We start from the raw sequence: 16,232 nt of genomic DNA, 5'->3' as shown, positions 1-16,232 counted from the left end.
TTAAACAAACTTTTGGAGTATTATTATTTTTTTTAACTTCCTTGTCATGATGCGCGCGATTAATTTTGCCAAATTATACGAAAACCAAAAAGATAACGATTTTAGGCCGTGGAAGTGGAAGCATCGCTGCCGCGCATAACCTCAGACCAACGACTGCCTTGAATGCCAAAGAACAAAAATTTAAAAGAGACTTACCCGGGGGTGGTGTTTGTTGACGATAGTAAACACAAAATTAATTACCACACATTCTTTATTCTACGTTACTTCAAAGCAGACATGAAGACAGGCACTAGGCATGGTGATCACCAGAACATTTCACACATAGTAAAAAAACAAATGCGAGGAATCCAGACTTAAGAGTTCAAAAAGAAAAGGCGGAGCTGGCAGGGGTTGCAAAGTTCGTTAACGGTCAAAAAAAAAAAAAACGTAGAGTTCTCGCGGAGGGTGGTGAATTATTTAATTGTAATGTACGGAGGACGGACAGTTTGCTATGAAGATGGTAGGGTGTAATTTAGGGATGGCATATGGCTAAAATGCCCGTTGCAGGCCGATGTACGTTGAGACGAAAATGGTGCAGGCTGTAATCTCCATGGTGACAATGTTGAGCTCGTCACACGCTTAAAAAGGAATCAGGATACTTTCAAGGTAATTGCGGATCCATGCCGTCACCTCATGGTATGTAGATCATCGAAAAAGTAGTTACTTAAGGGGACGATTCAGGTGCACTCTGCGTGCCGCCATCGGACGCCATCATTCAAACAGGTGATGGATCACCTACGCTCTCATCTTCGGCTGCGACGAAGTAACGGTCTTGATTATTATATTTTAAACATATATGAAAAAATAAAACTTTCACCTCATGTTGAGGTCATTAACAATTTCGCGGCGAGCAACGGCCGTCCCCTGACGCCGTGCACCGATGCTTCATTATCGCCATCGTAGAACAAAAACCGGAGCCGCAGAAAATTGCGACCGAGCGGACAGAGAGCAGCAAGTAGAGTGAAGTGGGGTGGAAAAATGAATCGGCAAATGAGCGATCAGATCCGGGTACGCGGTGATGCGCGGGAACCAATGAGTGCGTTTGCCGCCCAAACAACGAAGGGAAGGGGACGCTACGCCATTTTAATGGCCGACAAGAAGATGCAAAAAATTGGATCTGTTAGCATAAAATATTATTTTATTTTATTTAGTTTTTATTCTCGGTCCACAGCCGATAATTTAAAGAAAATAATTTAAAGTTAAGTGTACCTACTTTAAGCCCAGTCTGGTAAAAGTAGAACCTGTCAACTAGTTGGTGCTAACACTTCAATCGACGATTCCCCCACGCCATAATTAATGGCGACTGTTTACTGAAACCATTGGAGATTGCATGTCTCGATGTGTCGATTCAGAAAAGTTGAGTTGTCACCTGATCGACTCGAATTAATTCCACTTGTTGACCGCACGTGCTATGGAGAGGAGTACGAATATTCGCGGCAGTGGAATATGCAAATGAGTGATGGTCGAAGTAGAAGTTAGTGTAGGTGACGTCATCGAGGCATGGAATCTCATTGGTTGATAAAACATATATATTGTGGCGAGTGGCAGCAAGCGACAGCTCTCGTTTTTCTTCTTTCAACGATCCCCAGTGGTTGGTTCTGATCGTGAAGCCTAGTCCGGCTCACGTGTGGGGGGTTTTTCCCCGCGATGCTAGCGGGGGTTTTTGTGGTATGTGATGTTTAATCGTCCAAGTCCTGGAATTAGTGAGTCCAGGTGAAGAACCTGTTGTGTTGTGTCCGGCCAATTAAAATGTCGGGGATGTGAGTTCCACGTGTCTACCTGTGATGTTTACCGATCTACGTATTGTGTAATGTTGCCTGTTCAGTCCGGACATTCCTGAAGTGTGATTCGGCGGACCTTTTGTGCGTTTTCTACCTGATCCTTCGGAGTGGCAAGTGACTGCATCGACATCTTGGTGACATTTTTCTTTATATTCTGGAACCACTTTTGTTATGATATTTTGGGGGTGTATTTTATGGGGATGTTATTCTAGTCATATTTAATAAATGTATTTTTCTGAAACATGTTTTTTGCTTGTCTCCAACTTGACATTACACGGCCAGTTAATGTTGGCTTAGTTTAAATATCTTAACTTCTGGATTTTAAACTTAACTTTAATTTATGCCAACAAAGTGGTAGCAGAGCGTGGTCGAATGTCATTTTGGTTGGAGACAAATTTGCAAAAGTTTTCAGAATAATGGAAAGGGACTATCGAAACATTAAGAAACTTAACTCCTGCAATTGGGCAACATGGTCGAAAAATATGAAAATGGTACTGATAGAAAGAGATTTATGGGAATTAACCCAAACAAAATTAGAAGAAGGTATTTCGGCAGAAATAAAGAAACGGAGGGGCCAAGCAGTGGCGATTATTTACCTCAACATAGAGGATGAGTTAAAACAACTAATAGATGATTTAGACGATCCATATGCAGTATGGACGTCATTGAAATTGAATTTTGAACCTCCGTCTTTAGCCCGTGTTGCCGGATTGTGGGAGGAGTTTTTTTCTAGCAGAATTAATGAAAAAGAAACTATTGGAATGTTCGCGGCTCGATTGAAGTGTTTGCTCCGACAGTTGGAGGAGAATGGCTATAAAATGGATGAGAAATTAAAGGGATTTCAACTAATACGTAGTTTAGATCAAAATTTTAGGGGAATAGTACAAAATATTTATAGATGGGATGAAAGTAAATTTAACTTTTCAAATGTTTTGGATGAACTTTTAGCAGAAGAGGGGAGATTAAAATTTTAGGAAATGAAAATTTTGGAAATAGTAGTTCAAGTGTTAATGCTTTTTCAGTTCAGAATAAACACCAGACTGGGCGGAAAGTTGAAAATGTAAATAAATTTAAAACGAGAGTTTGCTTCACATGTGGGAAAAAGGGGCATATTTCGGCTCGGTGTTGGAGCAGAAAACCAACTAATCAAAATAAAGGTAATCGTAATTTTGTCAAACAAAGTAATCCCCCTAAGGCTGGAATGTTTTGCACCATCAGTAAAATATCAGGAGTGCAGGCCAACAACACAAATTTGAAGGAGGAAATACCAGTATTTTTACTGGATACAGGTGCCACGGCACATTTCTGTAAAGATAGGGACTTGTTTTGTGAATTGAGGCCTGTTAAAAATACAAAAATGGAAGTAGCTGTGGGCAATGTAAATAGTCAAGTCGAGGGGGTAGGGAAAATTGTTTTCGAAATTAAAACAGATGGTAAGCTAGTAACCATCACATTGAATGAGGTCTATTATGCTCCAACACTTAGACGAAATTTGCTTTCCGGATCCAGGATAGACAGTCTTGGTTTTTCATTAAGGTGGTATCCTGGTAAAATATGTATTTTTAATAATGATGGTATCAAACTTTTTTCTGCATTTTTAATTGATAAATTGTATTTTGTAAAACCCACTTCATTTTTAAGTAATCAAAGTAGTGACTCACCAGCAAATGTAAATGTAACCGAGGTCAAAGGATTAGACCTGGAGTTGTGGCATGAACGGTTTTGCCATATTAATTATGACAGTATCTTGGAAACTGAAAAGAAGAACTGTGTCAAAGGACTTAATATAAAAAGTAGAAACCGGCCAGATTGTGAGCCTTGTATTATTGCAAAGAAAAGAAGGTGTTCATTTAAGCCCACTCCAGGGATAAGGTCTAAAAGACAACTTGAGCTTCTTTTCATGGATCTAGCAGGGCCATTTCCGGTGGAGTCACTAGGGGGGAAAAGATATATTTTTTCCATAATTGATGATTTCTCAAGGAAGTCCACTATTTACTTTCTAAAGTCAAAAGATGAAGCTTTTGGATATTTCCTTAGATACCAGAGGCATGTAGAGAGAGCCCTCAACAAGAAAATTTTGGCCATAAGGTCTGATAATGGGAGGGAATTCACAAATTCTAATTTTGAGACCCACTTAATTAAAGAAGGCATCAGCATAGAAAGAACCAACCCTTATACTCCCGAACAGAACGGGGTAGTAGAAAGATACAATTTGACATTAATGAATGGGGTTAGGGCAATGCTGAAAGACTCTGGACTAAGGGAAGAATTTTGGGCGGAAGCCGCCTTATGCTTTAATTATGTTAGGAATAGAACAGTCCTAAAAGAAAGGGGGAAAACCCCATTTGAGCTGTTCTGGGGAAACAGGCCTTCAGTAAGGCATTTCCGGAGGTTTGGAAGTATTGCCTACAGAGGCATGCAAAAACAAAACCTAAAGAAATTTGACTCGAGAAGTAAGAAAGGCATAATGGTGGGCTACGCAACCCAAGCAAAAGGGTACAGAATTTGGGACCCAGAGCTAAAGAAAATTTTTGAAACTATTAATGTGGTCTTCAGGGAAAATTTAATTTGGGGGAAATCAAACTTGAATGGGAATGTAGACAATGATGATGATTATTCTTTTATTAAACCTATTAGTGAAGTTCTCTTAGATAAAGAGATAGATGAAAGAAAGGCTCCCACCCCTTGTGAGGAAATTGAATGGGTGAGGGATGCGGTAAAAAGAAAGAAAGGGGACCGTACTGATATCTATTACTATGAAAAGGGAAATAAAACCAGGTTAAGGTCACCCAATGATGTAGAAAAATATTGTAAGAAGAATAACATTGTTTACAATCCTGAACTATTTGATTTCAAAAGTAAAAATGTACCTTATAATCCTTTGTTTGATATTTTTAATTCTCCTAAGGAACAAATGGAACCCGAGCCAGAGGCAAATTTGTCAGAAGTGCTAATTCCACAAAACTATAATCAATGCTTGAAAACCCCAGAAGTAAAACATTGGCAAGAAGCCATGTCAGAAGAAATGAAAGTGATTCAAGAAAGGGGGGTGTGGCAGTTAGTTCCCCAGCCAGTTGGTAAACCAGTACTTGGTAATAAGTGGGTCTATGACTTGAAGAGGAATGCTAAAGGGGAAATTGCCAGATTTAAAAGCAGATTGGTTGCGATGGGAAACAGGCAGGTGGCAGGTGAATCGTATTCTCAGGTTTTCTCCCCAGTTATCAATTTCTCCCTGATAAGAATGTTTTTCTCAATTCTGGTGATATTCCTGGGTTGGAGCCATTTTCAATTAGACGTAAAAAACGCATATCTTTATGCTGATTTGCATGAAGAAATCTATATGCGACAACCACAGGGTTTTGTAATCCCGGGAAAAGAAGACTGGGTATGCCGTCTAAAGAAATCGCTATATGGTCTCCATCAATCGGGGAGAAATTGGTACCTGGAAATTGATAGGGTTCTCCAAGGTCTAAATTTTTTGAAATTTAAATGTAGTAACTGTGTCTATACAAGAAACAGAAATGTGTTTTTATTGATGTATGTAGATGATATAATAATTTTTGGAAAAAATGAAATCATAATTCAGGAAACAATTCAGGATTTATCAAAACATTACGATATTAAAGAATTAGGGAGAACTAAAAAATTATTGGGGGTAGAATTTGAAGAAATAAATGGGGGAATTTTTATACACCAAAATTCTTATATTAAGACAGTTTGTGAAAATTTTGAAAAGTATCAATACCCATACTCGACCCTCCCAATAGCGAAAGGTACAATTTTGTCTTTAGGTGATTGTCCAAAAACGGACCAAGAAATAAAAGAAATGGAGAAAGTACCTTATCGCAATTTATTGGGATGTTTGTCCTATATAGCAGGGAAAACTAGACCGGATATTGCATATACAGTTAATTTATTATCTCAATTTCAAGCAAATCCGGGTAAAAGACATTGGCAGTGTTTATTAAGACTTTTAGGTTATTTAAAATATACAAATTATTATAAATTAAGTCTATCTGCAATAAATGAAATTAAAATCAATGGTTTTTCTGACTCAGACTATGCTGCAAATAGGGACGATAGGATTTCGATGGGGGGAATTATTATTTACATTGACAAAGTACCTATTATCTGGCGAACATTTAAACAAAAGTGTGTTTCATTGTCCACCATGGAAGCTGAGTATATATCTTTGACAGAAGCAGCAAAAGAGGTGGTGTGGTTAAAAAGAATTTTAGAAGAAACATCACATTTTGAAATAGCTGGATATAAATTTAACGGGTCTGTAATTAATTGTGACAATATAGCTGCAATAGAATTTTCAAATTCCCCTATAGAAAATTCCAGAACAAAGCATATTGATGTCAGATATCATTTTTTGAGAAACTTAGTAGAGGAAAATACATTTGAATTAAAATATGTGAAAAGCGCAGAAAATCCTGCGGATACGTTTACCAAGCCTCTGACTCGGGGTACATTGAAAAAAATGTGCAAACTCATTTTTGGTAATTATGAAAATGTAAAAGTTTAATATTCAAATGTGTAAATTTTTCAATGTTTCTCAAAAGTGTTTAAAAATTTTTTTAATTGTTGTTTGAAATATGTCAGTTTTCATGTCGTTTTGAAGTGTATCGTGCTGTGTAACCGAGAAGGGGGGAATTTGTTAGCATAAAATATTATTTTATTTTATTTAGTTTTTATTCTCGGTCCACAGCCGATAATTTAAAGAAAATAATTTAAAGTTAAGTGTACCTACTTTAAGCCCAGTCTGGTAAAAGTAGAACCTGTCAACTAGTTGGTGCTAACACTTCAATCGACGATTCCCCCACGCCATAATTAATGGCGACTGTTTACTGAAACCATTGGAGATTGCATGTCTCGATGTGTCGATTCAGAAAAGTTGAGTTGTCACCTGATCGACTCGAATTAATTCCACTTGTTGACCGCACGTGCTATGGAGAGGAGTACGAATATTCGCGGCAGTGGAATATGCAAATGAGTGATGGTCGAAGTAGAAGTTAGTGTAGGTGACGTCATCGAGGCATGGAATCTCATTGGTTGATAAAACATATATATTGTGGCGAGTGGCAGCAAGCGACAGCTCTCGTTTTTCTTCTTTCAACGATCCCCAGTGGTTGGTTCTGATCGTGAAGCCTAGTCCGGCTCACGTGTGGGGGGTTTTTCCCCGCGATGCTAGCGGGGGTTTTTGTGGTATGTGATGTTTAATCGTCCAAGTCCTGGAATTAGTGAGTCCAGGTGAAGAACCTGTTGTGTTGTGTCCGGCCAATTAAAATGTCGGGGATGTGAGTTCCACGTGTCTACCTGTGATGTTTACCGATCTACGTATTGTGTAATGTTGCCTGTTCAGTCCGGATATTCCTGAAGTGTGATTCGGCGGACCTTTTGTGCGTTTTCTACCTGATCCTTCGGAGTGGCAAGTGACTGCATCGACATCTTGGTGACATTTTTCTTTATATTCTGGAACCACTTTTGTTATGATATTTTGGGGGTGTATTTTATGGGGATGTTATTCTAGTCATATTTAATAAATGTATTTTTCTGAAACATGTTTTTTGCTTGTCTCCAACTTGACATTACACGGCCAGTTAATGTTGGCTTAGTTTAAATATCTTAACTTCTGGATTTTAAACTTAACTTTAATTTATGCCAACAGGATCGACGCTTGAAAAATTGACAAAAAGCTAAACGATGGGAAAAGTGAATAAGTCACATATTTGATATCGTAAAGTGTGCGAAATTTAACGGGGGAACGCGGGGAAAACGTGGAATGCCCAAGAAAATAAAAAACAACAAAATGGGGGAAGAAAACAATTCAAATGACCGAAAACATGCAAATGGGTGAAAAATGTGATATGCATTATCACATCATATGCCATCCCTAAATTACACCCCACCATCTTCATAGCGAACTGTCCGTCCTCCGTACATTACAATTAAATAATTCACCACCCTCCGCGAGAACTCTACGTTTTTTTTTTTTTTGACCGTTAACGAACTTTGCAACCCCTGCCAGCTCCGCCTTTTCTTTTTGAACTCTTAAGTCTGGATTCCTCGCATTTGTTTTTTTACTATGTGTGAAATGTTCTGGTGATCACCATGCCTAGTGCCTGTCTTCATGTCTGCTTTGAAGTAACGTAGAATAAAGAATGTGTGGTAATTAATTTTGTGTTTACTATCGTCAACAAACACCACCCCCGGGTAAGTCTCTTTTAAATTTTTGTTCTTTGGCATTCAAGGCAGTCGTTGGTCTGAGGTTATGCGCGGCAGCGATGCTTCCACTTCCACGGCCTAAAATCGTTATCTTTTTGGTTTTCGTATAATTTGGCAAAATTAATCGCGCGCATCATGACAAAAAAAAAGAAAATGCAAACAGTTCATTTTCTTCGACTTACCCATTTTCTACCTTGACGATAGTATAAAACTGTATCCCATGTTTTTTTTGGATGTTACAACTCTTTATGCATTTGAATATATATGATGTATGAATTTGTTGTGTAAAGTGTTGGTAAATTGGAGCTGGACTTAAAATTTTCTTTTTTTTCTCTTTTTTTTTCTTTTGCTTTGCCAGTGTATGTGATATAGCGATGCTTCCACTTCCACGGCCTAAAATCGTTATCTTTTTGGTTTTCGTATAATTTGGCAAAATTAATCGCGCGCATCATGACAAAATGGTGCCGTGACCAGGATGGTATGTAGATCATCGAAAAAGTAGTTACTTAAGGGGACGATTCAGGTGCACTCTGCGTGCCGCCATCGGACGCCATCATTCAAACAGGTGATGGATCACCTACGCTCTCATCTTCGGCTGCGACGAAGTAACGGTCTTGATTATTATATTTTAAACATATATGAAAAAATAAAACTTTCACCTCATGTTGAGGTCATTAACAATTTCGCGGCGAGCAACGGCCGTCCCCTGACGCCGTGCACCGATGCTTCATTATCGCCATCGTAGAACAAAAACCGGAGCCGCAGAAAATTGCGACCGAGCGGACAGAGAGCAGCAAGTAGAGTGAAGTGGGGTGGAAAAATGAATCGGCAAATGAGCGATCAGATCCGGGTACGCGGTGATGCGCGGGAACCAATGAGTGCGTTTGCCGCCCAAACAACGAAGGGAAGGGGACGCTACGCCATTTTAATGGCCGACAAGAAGATGCAAAAAATTGGATCGACGCTTGAAAAATTGACAAAAAGCTAAACGATGGGAAAAGTGAATAAGTCACATATTTGATATCGTAAAGTGTGCGAAATTTAACGGGGGAACGCGGGGAAAACGTGGAATGCACAAGAAAATAAAAAACAACAAAATGGGGGAAGAAAACAATTCAAATGACCGAAAACATGGGAAAAATGCAAATGGGTGAAAAATGTGATATGCATTATCACATCATATGCCATCCCTAAATTACACCCCACCATCTTCATAGCGAACTGTCCGTCCTCCGTACATTACAATTAAATAATTCACCACCCTCCGCGAGAACTCTACGTTTTTTTTTTTTTTGACCGTTAACGAACTTTGCAACCCCTGCCAGCTCCGCCTTTTCTTTTTGAACTCTTAAGTCTGGATTCCTCGCATTTGTTTTTTTACTATGTGTGAAATGTTCTGGTGATCACCATGCCTAATGCCTGTCTTCATGTCTGCTTTGAAGTAACGTAGAATAAAGAATGTGTGGTAATTAATTTTGTGTTTACTATCGTCAACAAACACCACCCCCGGGTAAGTCTCTTTTAAATTTTTGTTCTTTGGCATTCAAGGCAGTCGTTGGTCTGAGGTTATGCGCGGCAGCGATGCTTCCACTTCCACGGCCTAAAATCGTTATCTTTTTGGTTTTCGTATAATTTGGCAAAATTAATCGCGCGCATCATGACAAAAAAAAAGAAAATGCAAACAGTTCATTTTCTTCGACTTACCCATTTTCTACCTTGACGATAGTATAAAACTGTATCCCATGTTTTTTTTGGATGTTACAACTCTTTATGCATTTGAATATATATGATGTATGAATTTGTTGTGTAAAGTGTTGGTAAATTGGAGCTGGACTTAAAATTTTCTTTTTTTTCTCTTTTTTTTTCTTTTGCTTTGCCAGTGTATGTGATATAGCGATGCTTCCACTTCCACGGCCTAAAATCGTTATCTTTTTGGTTTTCGTATAATTTGGCAAAATTAATCGCGCGCATCATGACAAAATGGTGCCGTGACCAGGATGGTATGTAGATCATCGAAAAAGTAGTTACTTAAGGGGACGATTCAGGTGCACTCTGCGTGCCGCCATCGGACGCCATCATTCAAACAGGTGATGGATCACCTACGCTCTCATCTTCGGCTGCGACGAAGTAATGGTCTTGATTATTATATTTTAAACATATATGAAAAAATAAAACTTTCACCTCATGTTGAGGTCATTAACAATTTCGCGGCGAGCAACGGCCGTCCCCTGACGCCGTGCACCGATGCTTCATTATCGCCATCGTAGAACAAAAACCGGAGCCGCAGAAAATTGCGACCGAGCGGACAGAGAGCAGCAAGTAGAGTGAAGTGGGGTGGAAAAATGAATCGGCAAATGAGCGATCAGATCCGGGTACGCGGTAATGCGCGGGAACCAATGAGTGCGTTTGCCGCCCAAACAACGAAGGGAAGGGGACGCTACGCCATTTTAATGGCCGACAAGAAGATGCAAAAAATTGGATCGACGCTTGAAAAATTGACAAAAAGCTAAACGATGGGAAAAGTGAATAAGTCACATATTTGATATCGTAAAGTGTGCGAAATTTAACGGGGGAACGCGGGGAAAACGTGGAATGCACAAGAAAATAAAAAACAACAAAATGGGGGAAGAAAACAATTCAAATGACCGAAAACATGGGAAAAATGCAAATGGGTGAAAAATGTGATATGCATTATCACATTCCTGTTTTTTGCAGGCATGAAAATAAATAAATAAATAAATAAAGCCAAGTGAAACAATCCATTATTTGTAAGTGGTGCAGAAAAACTAAGAAGAATCTTACTATTTATTTAAAATTTTTAATGTTTTATTTAATGAATGTCAATTTGTTTGTTTTAAAGGTCCCTTTTCCCCACAACACCACCCCACTGTTTTTGATAGCATTAAAAGTTTCTCATTGCAATAACAAGAATGTATACTTACTATAGACAGGGTCTTCTTTTGGTAGTTGATTATTATTCCCCATCCAAAATCATCATCACCATTCTTTACCTAAAGGATCATTTAGAAAATTTTAAGTTTTTGCCAGGAAAACATTGCCTGTTGGAAGTTTTGCAATTATTCAGGCAAATTGTAGAGTACCTATAACAGTTATTTACAGTGCCAGAATCCAGGTTATACACACCCCTAATGAACTTGCTTTCCCATTTTTCCCTGTATAAAATTCAAGTAAACGAGGGTCTGATTTTAGACGTAATAGCAACTTGAACCTTTTAGTCTTAAAGTGGATTGCATATTGCAGTAGAAGCACATTCCACAGAGAGAAAATGAACCACTCTTAGCTGAATTTTCCATTACTAAACTGTTCCATTTGTTCAGCCCTAAATTCATTCAACCCACCACCAGAGTGCGCAACGACGCAACAGTGCGCACGCGCGTAACTAGCAACATTGATGTAACCTTGAGTGTAGATGTTTTTTCTTTCGAATAAAGTTGTTCAAAACCCGTGCTGCTCTTTCCATCGTTCGTACATGGTCCGTCGAGCCACAGCAATAGTCAATCAAGTTTAGGATGATGTGTAGCAGTCAACGTGCAAACTGTTATAAAACAAGCAGTTCATATTCATCACTCTTGAACGAGTAAAGCAAAAGACGAAACAAGCATCGCACTCATTGAGGAAGGTCACGTCCTTAACATGGAGCCCCTTTTAAAGAGAAAAAAAATAACAAAAGGTAAGCTAACTAGATTAACTACCCAAGTAAAGAATTCGCAAGTCAAGGGTATTTCTCTGTCTGATATAGAAGTATTCGAAAATAGTGCTATTTCTTTAGATAGTGAGATAAATACTTTAAATGATGAAATTCTAACAACTTGTTTAGACACAGAATTTGATAAATATGAACAAGAAATGCATGAATTGCTTTCAAAATTAGATGAGTTAAAAATCACTTTAAAAAATGAACAAAAGAAATGTGTAAGCGATAACACTGTTAACGACATTAATTTAAATATATCTCAAAACACAGTAAATTCAGATGTCAAAAGCTTAAAACTTCCGCGTGTAGAGTTACCAGTGTTTACTTCTAATTATCTTGATTGGATTTCATTTCGTGATTTATTTTTAGCAAGTGTAGGAAACAATCAATCATTAAGTAACTGTCAAAAATTACAGTATCTTAAACTTTCTGTTAAGGGTGAAGCAGCTACTTTGTTACAATCGATTCAAATTTCAAATGAAAATTATGAAAGGGCGTGGAAGGCGCTTACTGATCGTTATGAAAACGAATCAGAAATCATAAATGCAGCTTTAAACAAATTAATTTCTCAACCTATATTAAAACAGGAATCAGCCTCAGGGTTACGGAAATTAATTGACACTACATCACAATGCATAGATACATTAAAAATCCTAAAACAGCCTGTCGAGCATTGGGATACAAATATTATTTTCCTATTAAAAGGAAAACTAGATTCAGAAACACTTCGCGTTTGGACGTTAGAACATGCGAAAAAAATTCCTTCATTCGATGAGTTCAAATCTTTCACACTAAGCAGAGCAGATGCTTTAGCGTCTTTAGCGTTAAGGGAGGCCAGAAAGGAGAAATTCAATGTAAACTATGAGAGCGGGGGATCCTTTCGAAGTCAGAAAACCCATAAATCAGTTCATTCAGCTCAAGTGGTTGCTAACACATGCGTTTTCTGTAAAAGTGAGTCTCATTTCGGATTATTTAAGTGCAACACTTTTTTGGAGCTGCCCTTGAAGGAAAAATGGAACGTAGTGAAAAGAAATAACTTATGCGCTAATTGTCTGAAATCAAATAAAACTCATCGAATTGAAAAATGTCGAGCGGGAAATTGCAAAAATTGTTCTCAGCCACATAACACATTATTGTGCGCAAAAAACACAAATGAAACAAAATCTCAAACAGAAAATGAAATGCTTTCAATTATTAGTAGCAATAGCACAGTTGTTCCAAACACACAATGTGTGCTATTACCTACTGCAGTTGTTTATGTCAAAGACATCAATGGCATTTCACACACTTTCAGGCTGCTGATCGATTCTGCTAGTCAAGGCACATTTATCCGGGAAAGTTGTGTAAATTTTCTGGGATTAAAACGCAATCGAATAAACATAAGCGTAGATGGCTTGAGTTCACAGAAAGTGGGCAAAGTTACAGGTTCAGTTCAAATACAAATCACATCACTATTTTACAAAAATGCTACTATCACAGCAGAAGCGTTCATTATACCTAAAATAACTTGTGACCTTCCCCAATATCAAGTGGATGCATCCGTCTTAAGTAATTTCAAACACTTACAACTGGCAGACAAAAATTGCCATCAACCGGGCCCTATAGACATACTGCTGGGTGCAGATGTATTTAATGAAATAATGCTTAGCGGACAGACAAAAGTCCCAGGACAATCATTAGTCGCTCTAGAATCCATTTTCGGATGGGTGATTCTAGGAAAAACTGAAAGCAAGTCAAATTCCAAATCACAAACTGTAATTTCCAATCATGCAAGTTTCGAGTATAATGCCATTGAGTATGAGCTAGACAAGTTCTGGAAATTGGAAGAAATTTCAGAAACAAATCTTTATACGGAAGAGGAAGCCGCATGTGAGAACCATTTTAAACAAACATTCTCCCGTGATTCTACTGGCAGATTTGTGGTGAAACTACCGTTCTGTGAAACAATCGATGAACTCGGATCATCTCGAGACATAGCCGTGCATAGGCTACAACAAATAGAACGTAGGTTTGTTAAAAATCAATCCCTCTCAAAACATTACCACAAATTCATGCAAGATTATCAGGACTTAAAACATATGGAACTAATTCCAGACAACGAAATTGATGTTCCGGCAACTTCCAGCTTTTATCTCCCTCACCACGCAGTTCCCAATAAAACCGGAGATAAATTTCGGGTTGTTTTTGATGGTTCTGCAAAATCATCCAGCGGTATATCTCTTAATGACAATTTAATGGTGGGACCACAGCTACAAAGTGATCTCACTACATTACTTCTTCGCTTTCCAACTTACAAGATAGCGATGACTGCAGACATAGAAAAAATGTACAGACAAATTATCCTACAAGACGCAGACTTTCAGAGAATAGTCTGGCGCAATTCATCGTTGGAGCCAATTCAAGATTTTCGTCTAACAAGAATAGCATACGGCACAGCTTCAGCACCGTACCTTGCTGTTAGATGTCTACAACAATTGGCAGTGGAAGAAGCAGATCAATTTCCAATGGCCTCCAAAGCAGCCATCATGGACTTCTACGTTGACGATTTAATGTCTGGAGCCAAGTCAATCTCAGAAGCTATTGAATTGCAGAAACAATTGATGCACATGCTATCAAGTGCAGGCTTCATTCTACGAAAATGGGCATCCAACAGTGAAGAGCTCATAAATTCGATTGATTCAGATTTACGTTCTTCAAAGACCGCGTTGAACATAGATAGTGATGAGACTGTCAAAACATTAGGTGTCCTGTGGCATCCAGCATCAGACACATTCCGGTTCAAAGTAAACACCACACCTCTAGAAAGTACTTTGACAAAACGAACACTTCTTTCAACCATCGCCAGAACATTTGACCCTCTTGGATGGTTGTCACCCATCACAATCAAATCTAAAATCATGATGCAAAAAATGTGGAAATATCAAGTGCAATGGGATGAAAACGTTCCCCCAGACATCGCACGCGAATGGACAGAACTTGCAGAAGACATGATGTCTGTAAAAGATATCGAAATTCCAAGATTTTTGTCGACTGGTGATAGCAATGAACTCAAATTATTCGGCTTCAGTGATGCATCGGAAAAAGCGTACGCAGCAGTTATTTACTCCTGTACTACTGAAGAGAATGAAAAAACAAATGTGCAGCTCGTAATATCAAAAACCAGAGTAGCTCCACTCAAAACCGTTTCCATTCCAAGGTTGGAACTTTGCGGTGCTCTATTACTCACAAAATTAATGGATTTTACCTGCAAAGCATTGAATACCAACATAGCACACACGCAGTTCTATACAGACTCTAATATTGTTCTTTCTTGGTTAGCATCTCACTCAAGCAAGTGGAAAACCTTTGTAGCCAACAGGGTGGCTAAAATCCAAAATCTCTCATCACCGACCCAGTGGTTCTTCGTAAGTAGTGAATTAAACCCAGCTGATCACGCCAGCCGTGGCATGTCATCATCAGCGCTACTGAGTTCATCATGGTTTACAGGACCAAGTTTTTTACATGAACCTATGCCTCTACAGGTAAGTGCACCAACACCTCCAATCCCAGAGCCTGTGCCAGAGGAACGTTTGCATACGATACAATCAACAACTGCAATCAATAATACATCAGAAGTTAATACTTTGTTTAACCGTTATTCATCCCTTTCTACCCTTAAACGTGTTGTAGCTCTTTGCTTAAGATTCATTCACAACTGTAAAAATTCACGTAATAAGATTTCTGGATTTTTAAAGACAATAGAAATTAATAATGCTATGTGTGTTTTAATTAAACTTGTACAAAATTCAGAGTTTATTAATGAGATCAATGCACTTAGCAAAAATCAAACTTTATCTTGTAGAAGCAAAATTTTAGCTCTCAATCCTTATCTCGATGCTTCAGGAATTTTGAGGGTGGGCGGCCGCTTGCGACATGCAAACGTCGCATACAGCCAAAAACATCCCATCTTACTTCCAAAGAAACATATTTTAACTGATCTTATTATTAAACACTATCATCTAAATCTATTGCATGCTGGTACACAACTTTTACTATCATGTATTCAAGAACAGTTCTGGATTATTGGTGCTAAGGATATCATTAGGCATTTTATAAGAAAGTGTGTTAAATGTTGCAGAATTCGAGCAACTGTAACCAATCAAATGATGAGTGATTTGCCACCCACACGCATTTCTCCTGCTCCTACATTTTCTCGTTGTGGTGTAGATTATGCAGGCCCGTTCCAAATCAAAGCAGCTAAAGGACGAGGCTCTAAAACATTCAAGACATACATTGCTCTTTTTGTTTGTTTTATCACTAGAGCTATTCACTTAGAGTTAGTTACTGATCTTTCAGCAGACGCGTTCATTGCAGCTCTGAAACGTTTTATTTCTCACAGAGGGAAATGCAGTGACATATATAGTGATTGTGGTTCTAACTTTATTGGCGCAAAACGTAAACTCATGGAATTTGAAAAGCTCGCTAAG

At 38.4% G+C, this 16,232-nt stretch overlaps 1 protein-coding gene across 1 annotated transcript; it reads left to right on the top strand.

Annotated features, from left to right (window-relative positions):
• The first annotated feature begins 13,406 nt into the window (after positions 1-13,406).
• LOC129217287 (uncharacterized) lies at positions 13,407-15,919 on the top strand. The gene is made up of 2 exons (XM_054851565.1): positions 13,407-15,287; positions 15,884-15,919. Exons 1-2 carry the CDS (start codon positions 13,407-13,409, stop codon positions 15,917-15,919), a joined length of 1,917 nt encoding a protein of 638 aa, XP_054707540.1.
• Positions 15,920-16,232: the final 313 nt, after the last annotated feature.

This window comes from Uloborus diversus, chromosome 1 (assembly GCF_026930045.1).
Source record: "Uloborus diversus isolate 005 chromosome 1, Udiv.v.3.1, whole genome shotgun sequence".
Taxonomy (NCBI): Eukaryota; Metazoa; Arthropoda; class Arachnida; order Araneae; family Uloboridae; genus Uloborus; species Uloborus diversus.
This window is presented reverse-complemented; position numbering and strand designations above follow the sequence as displayed.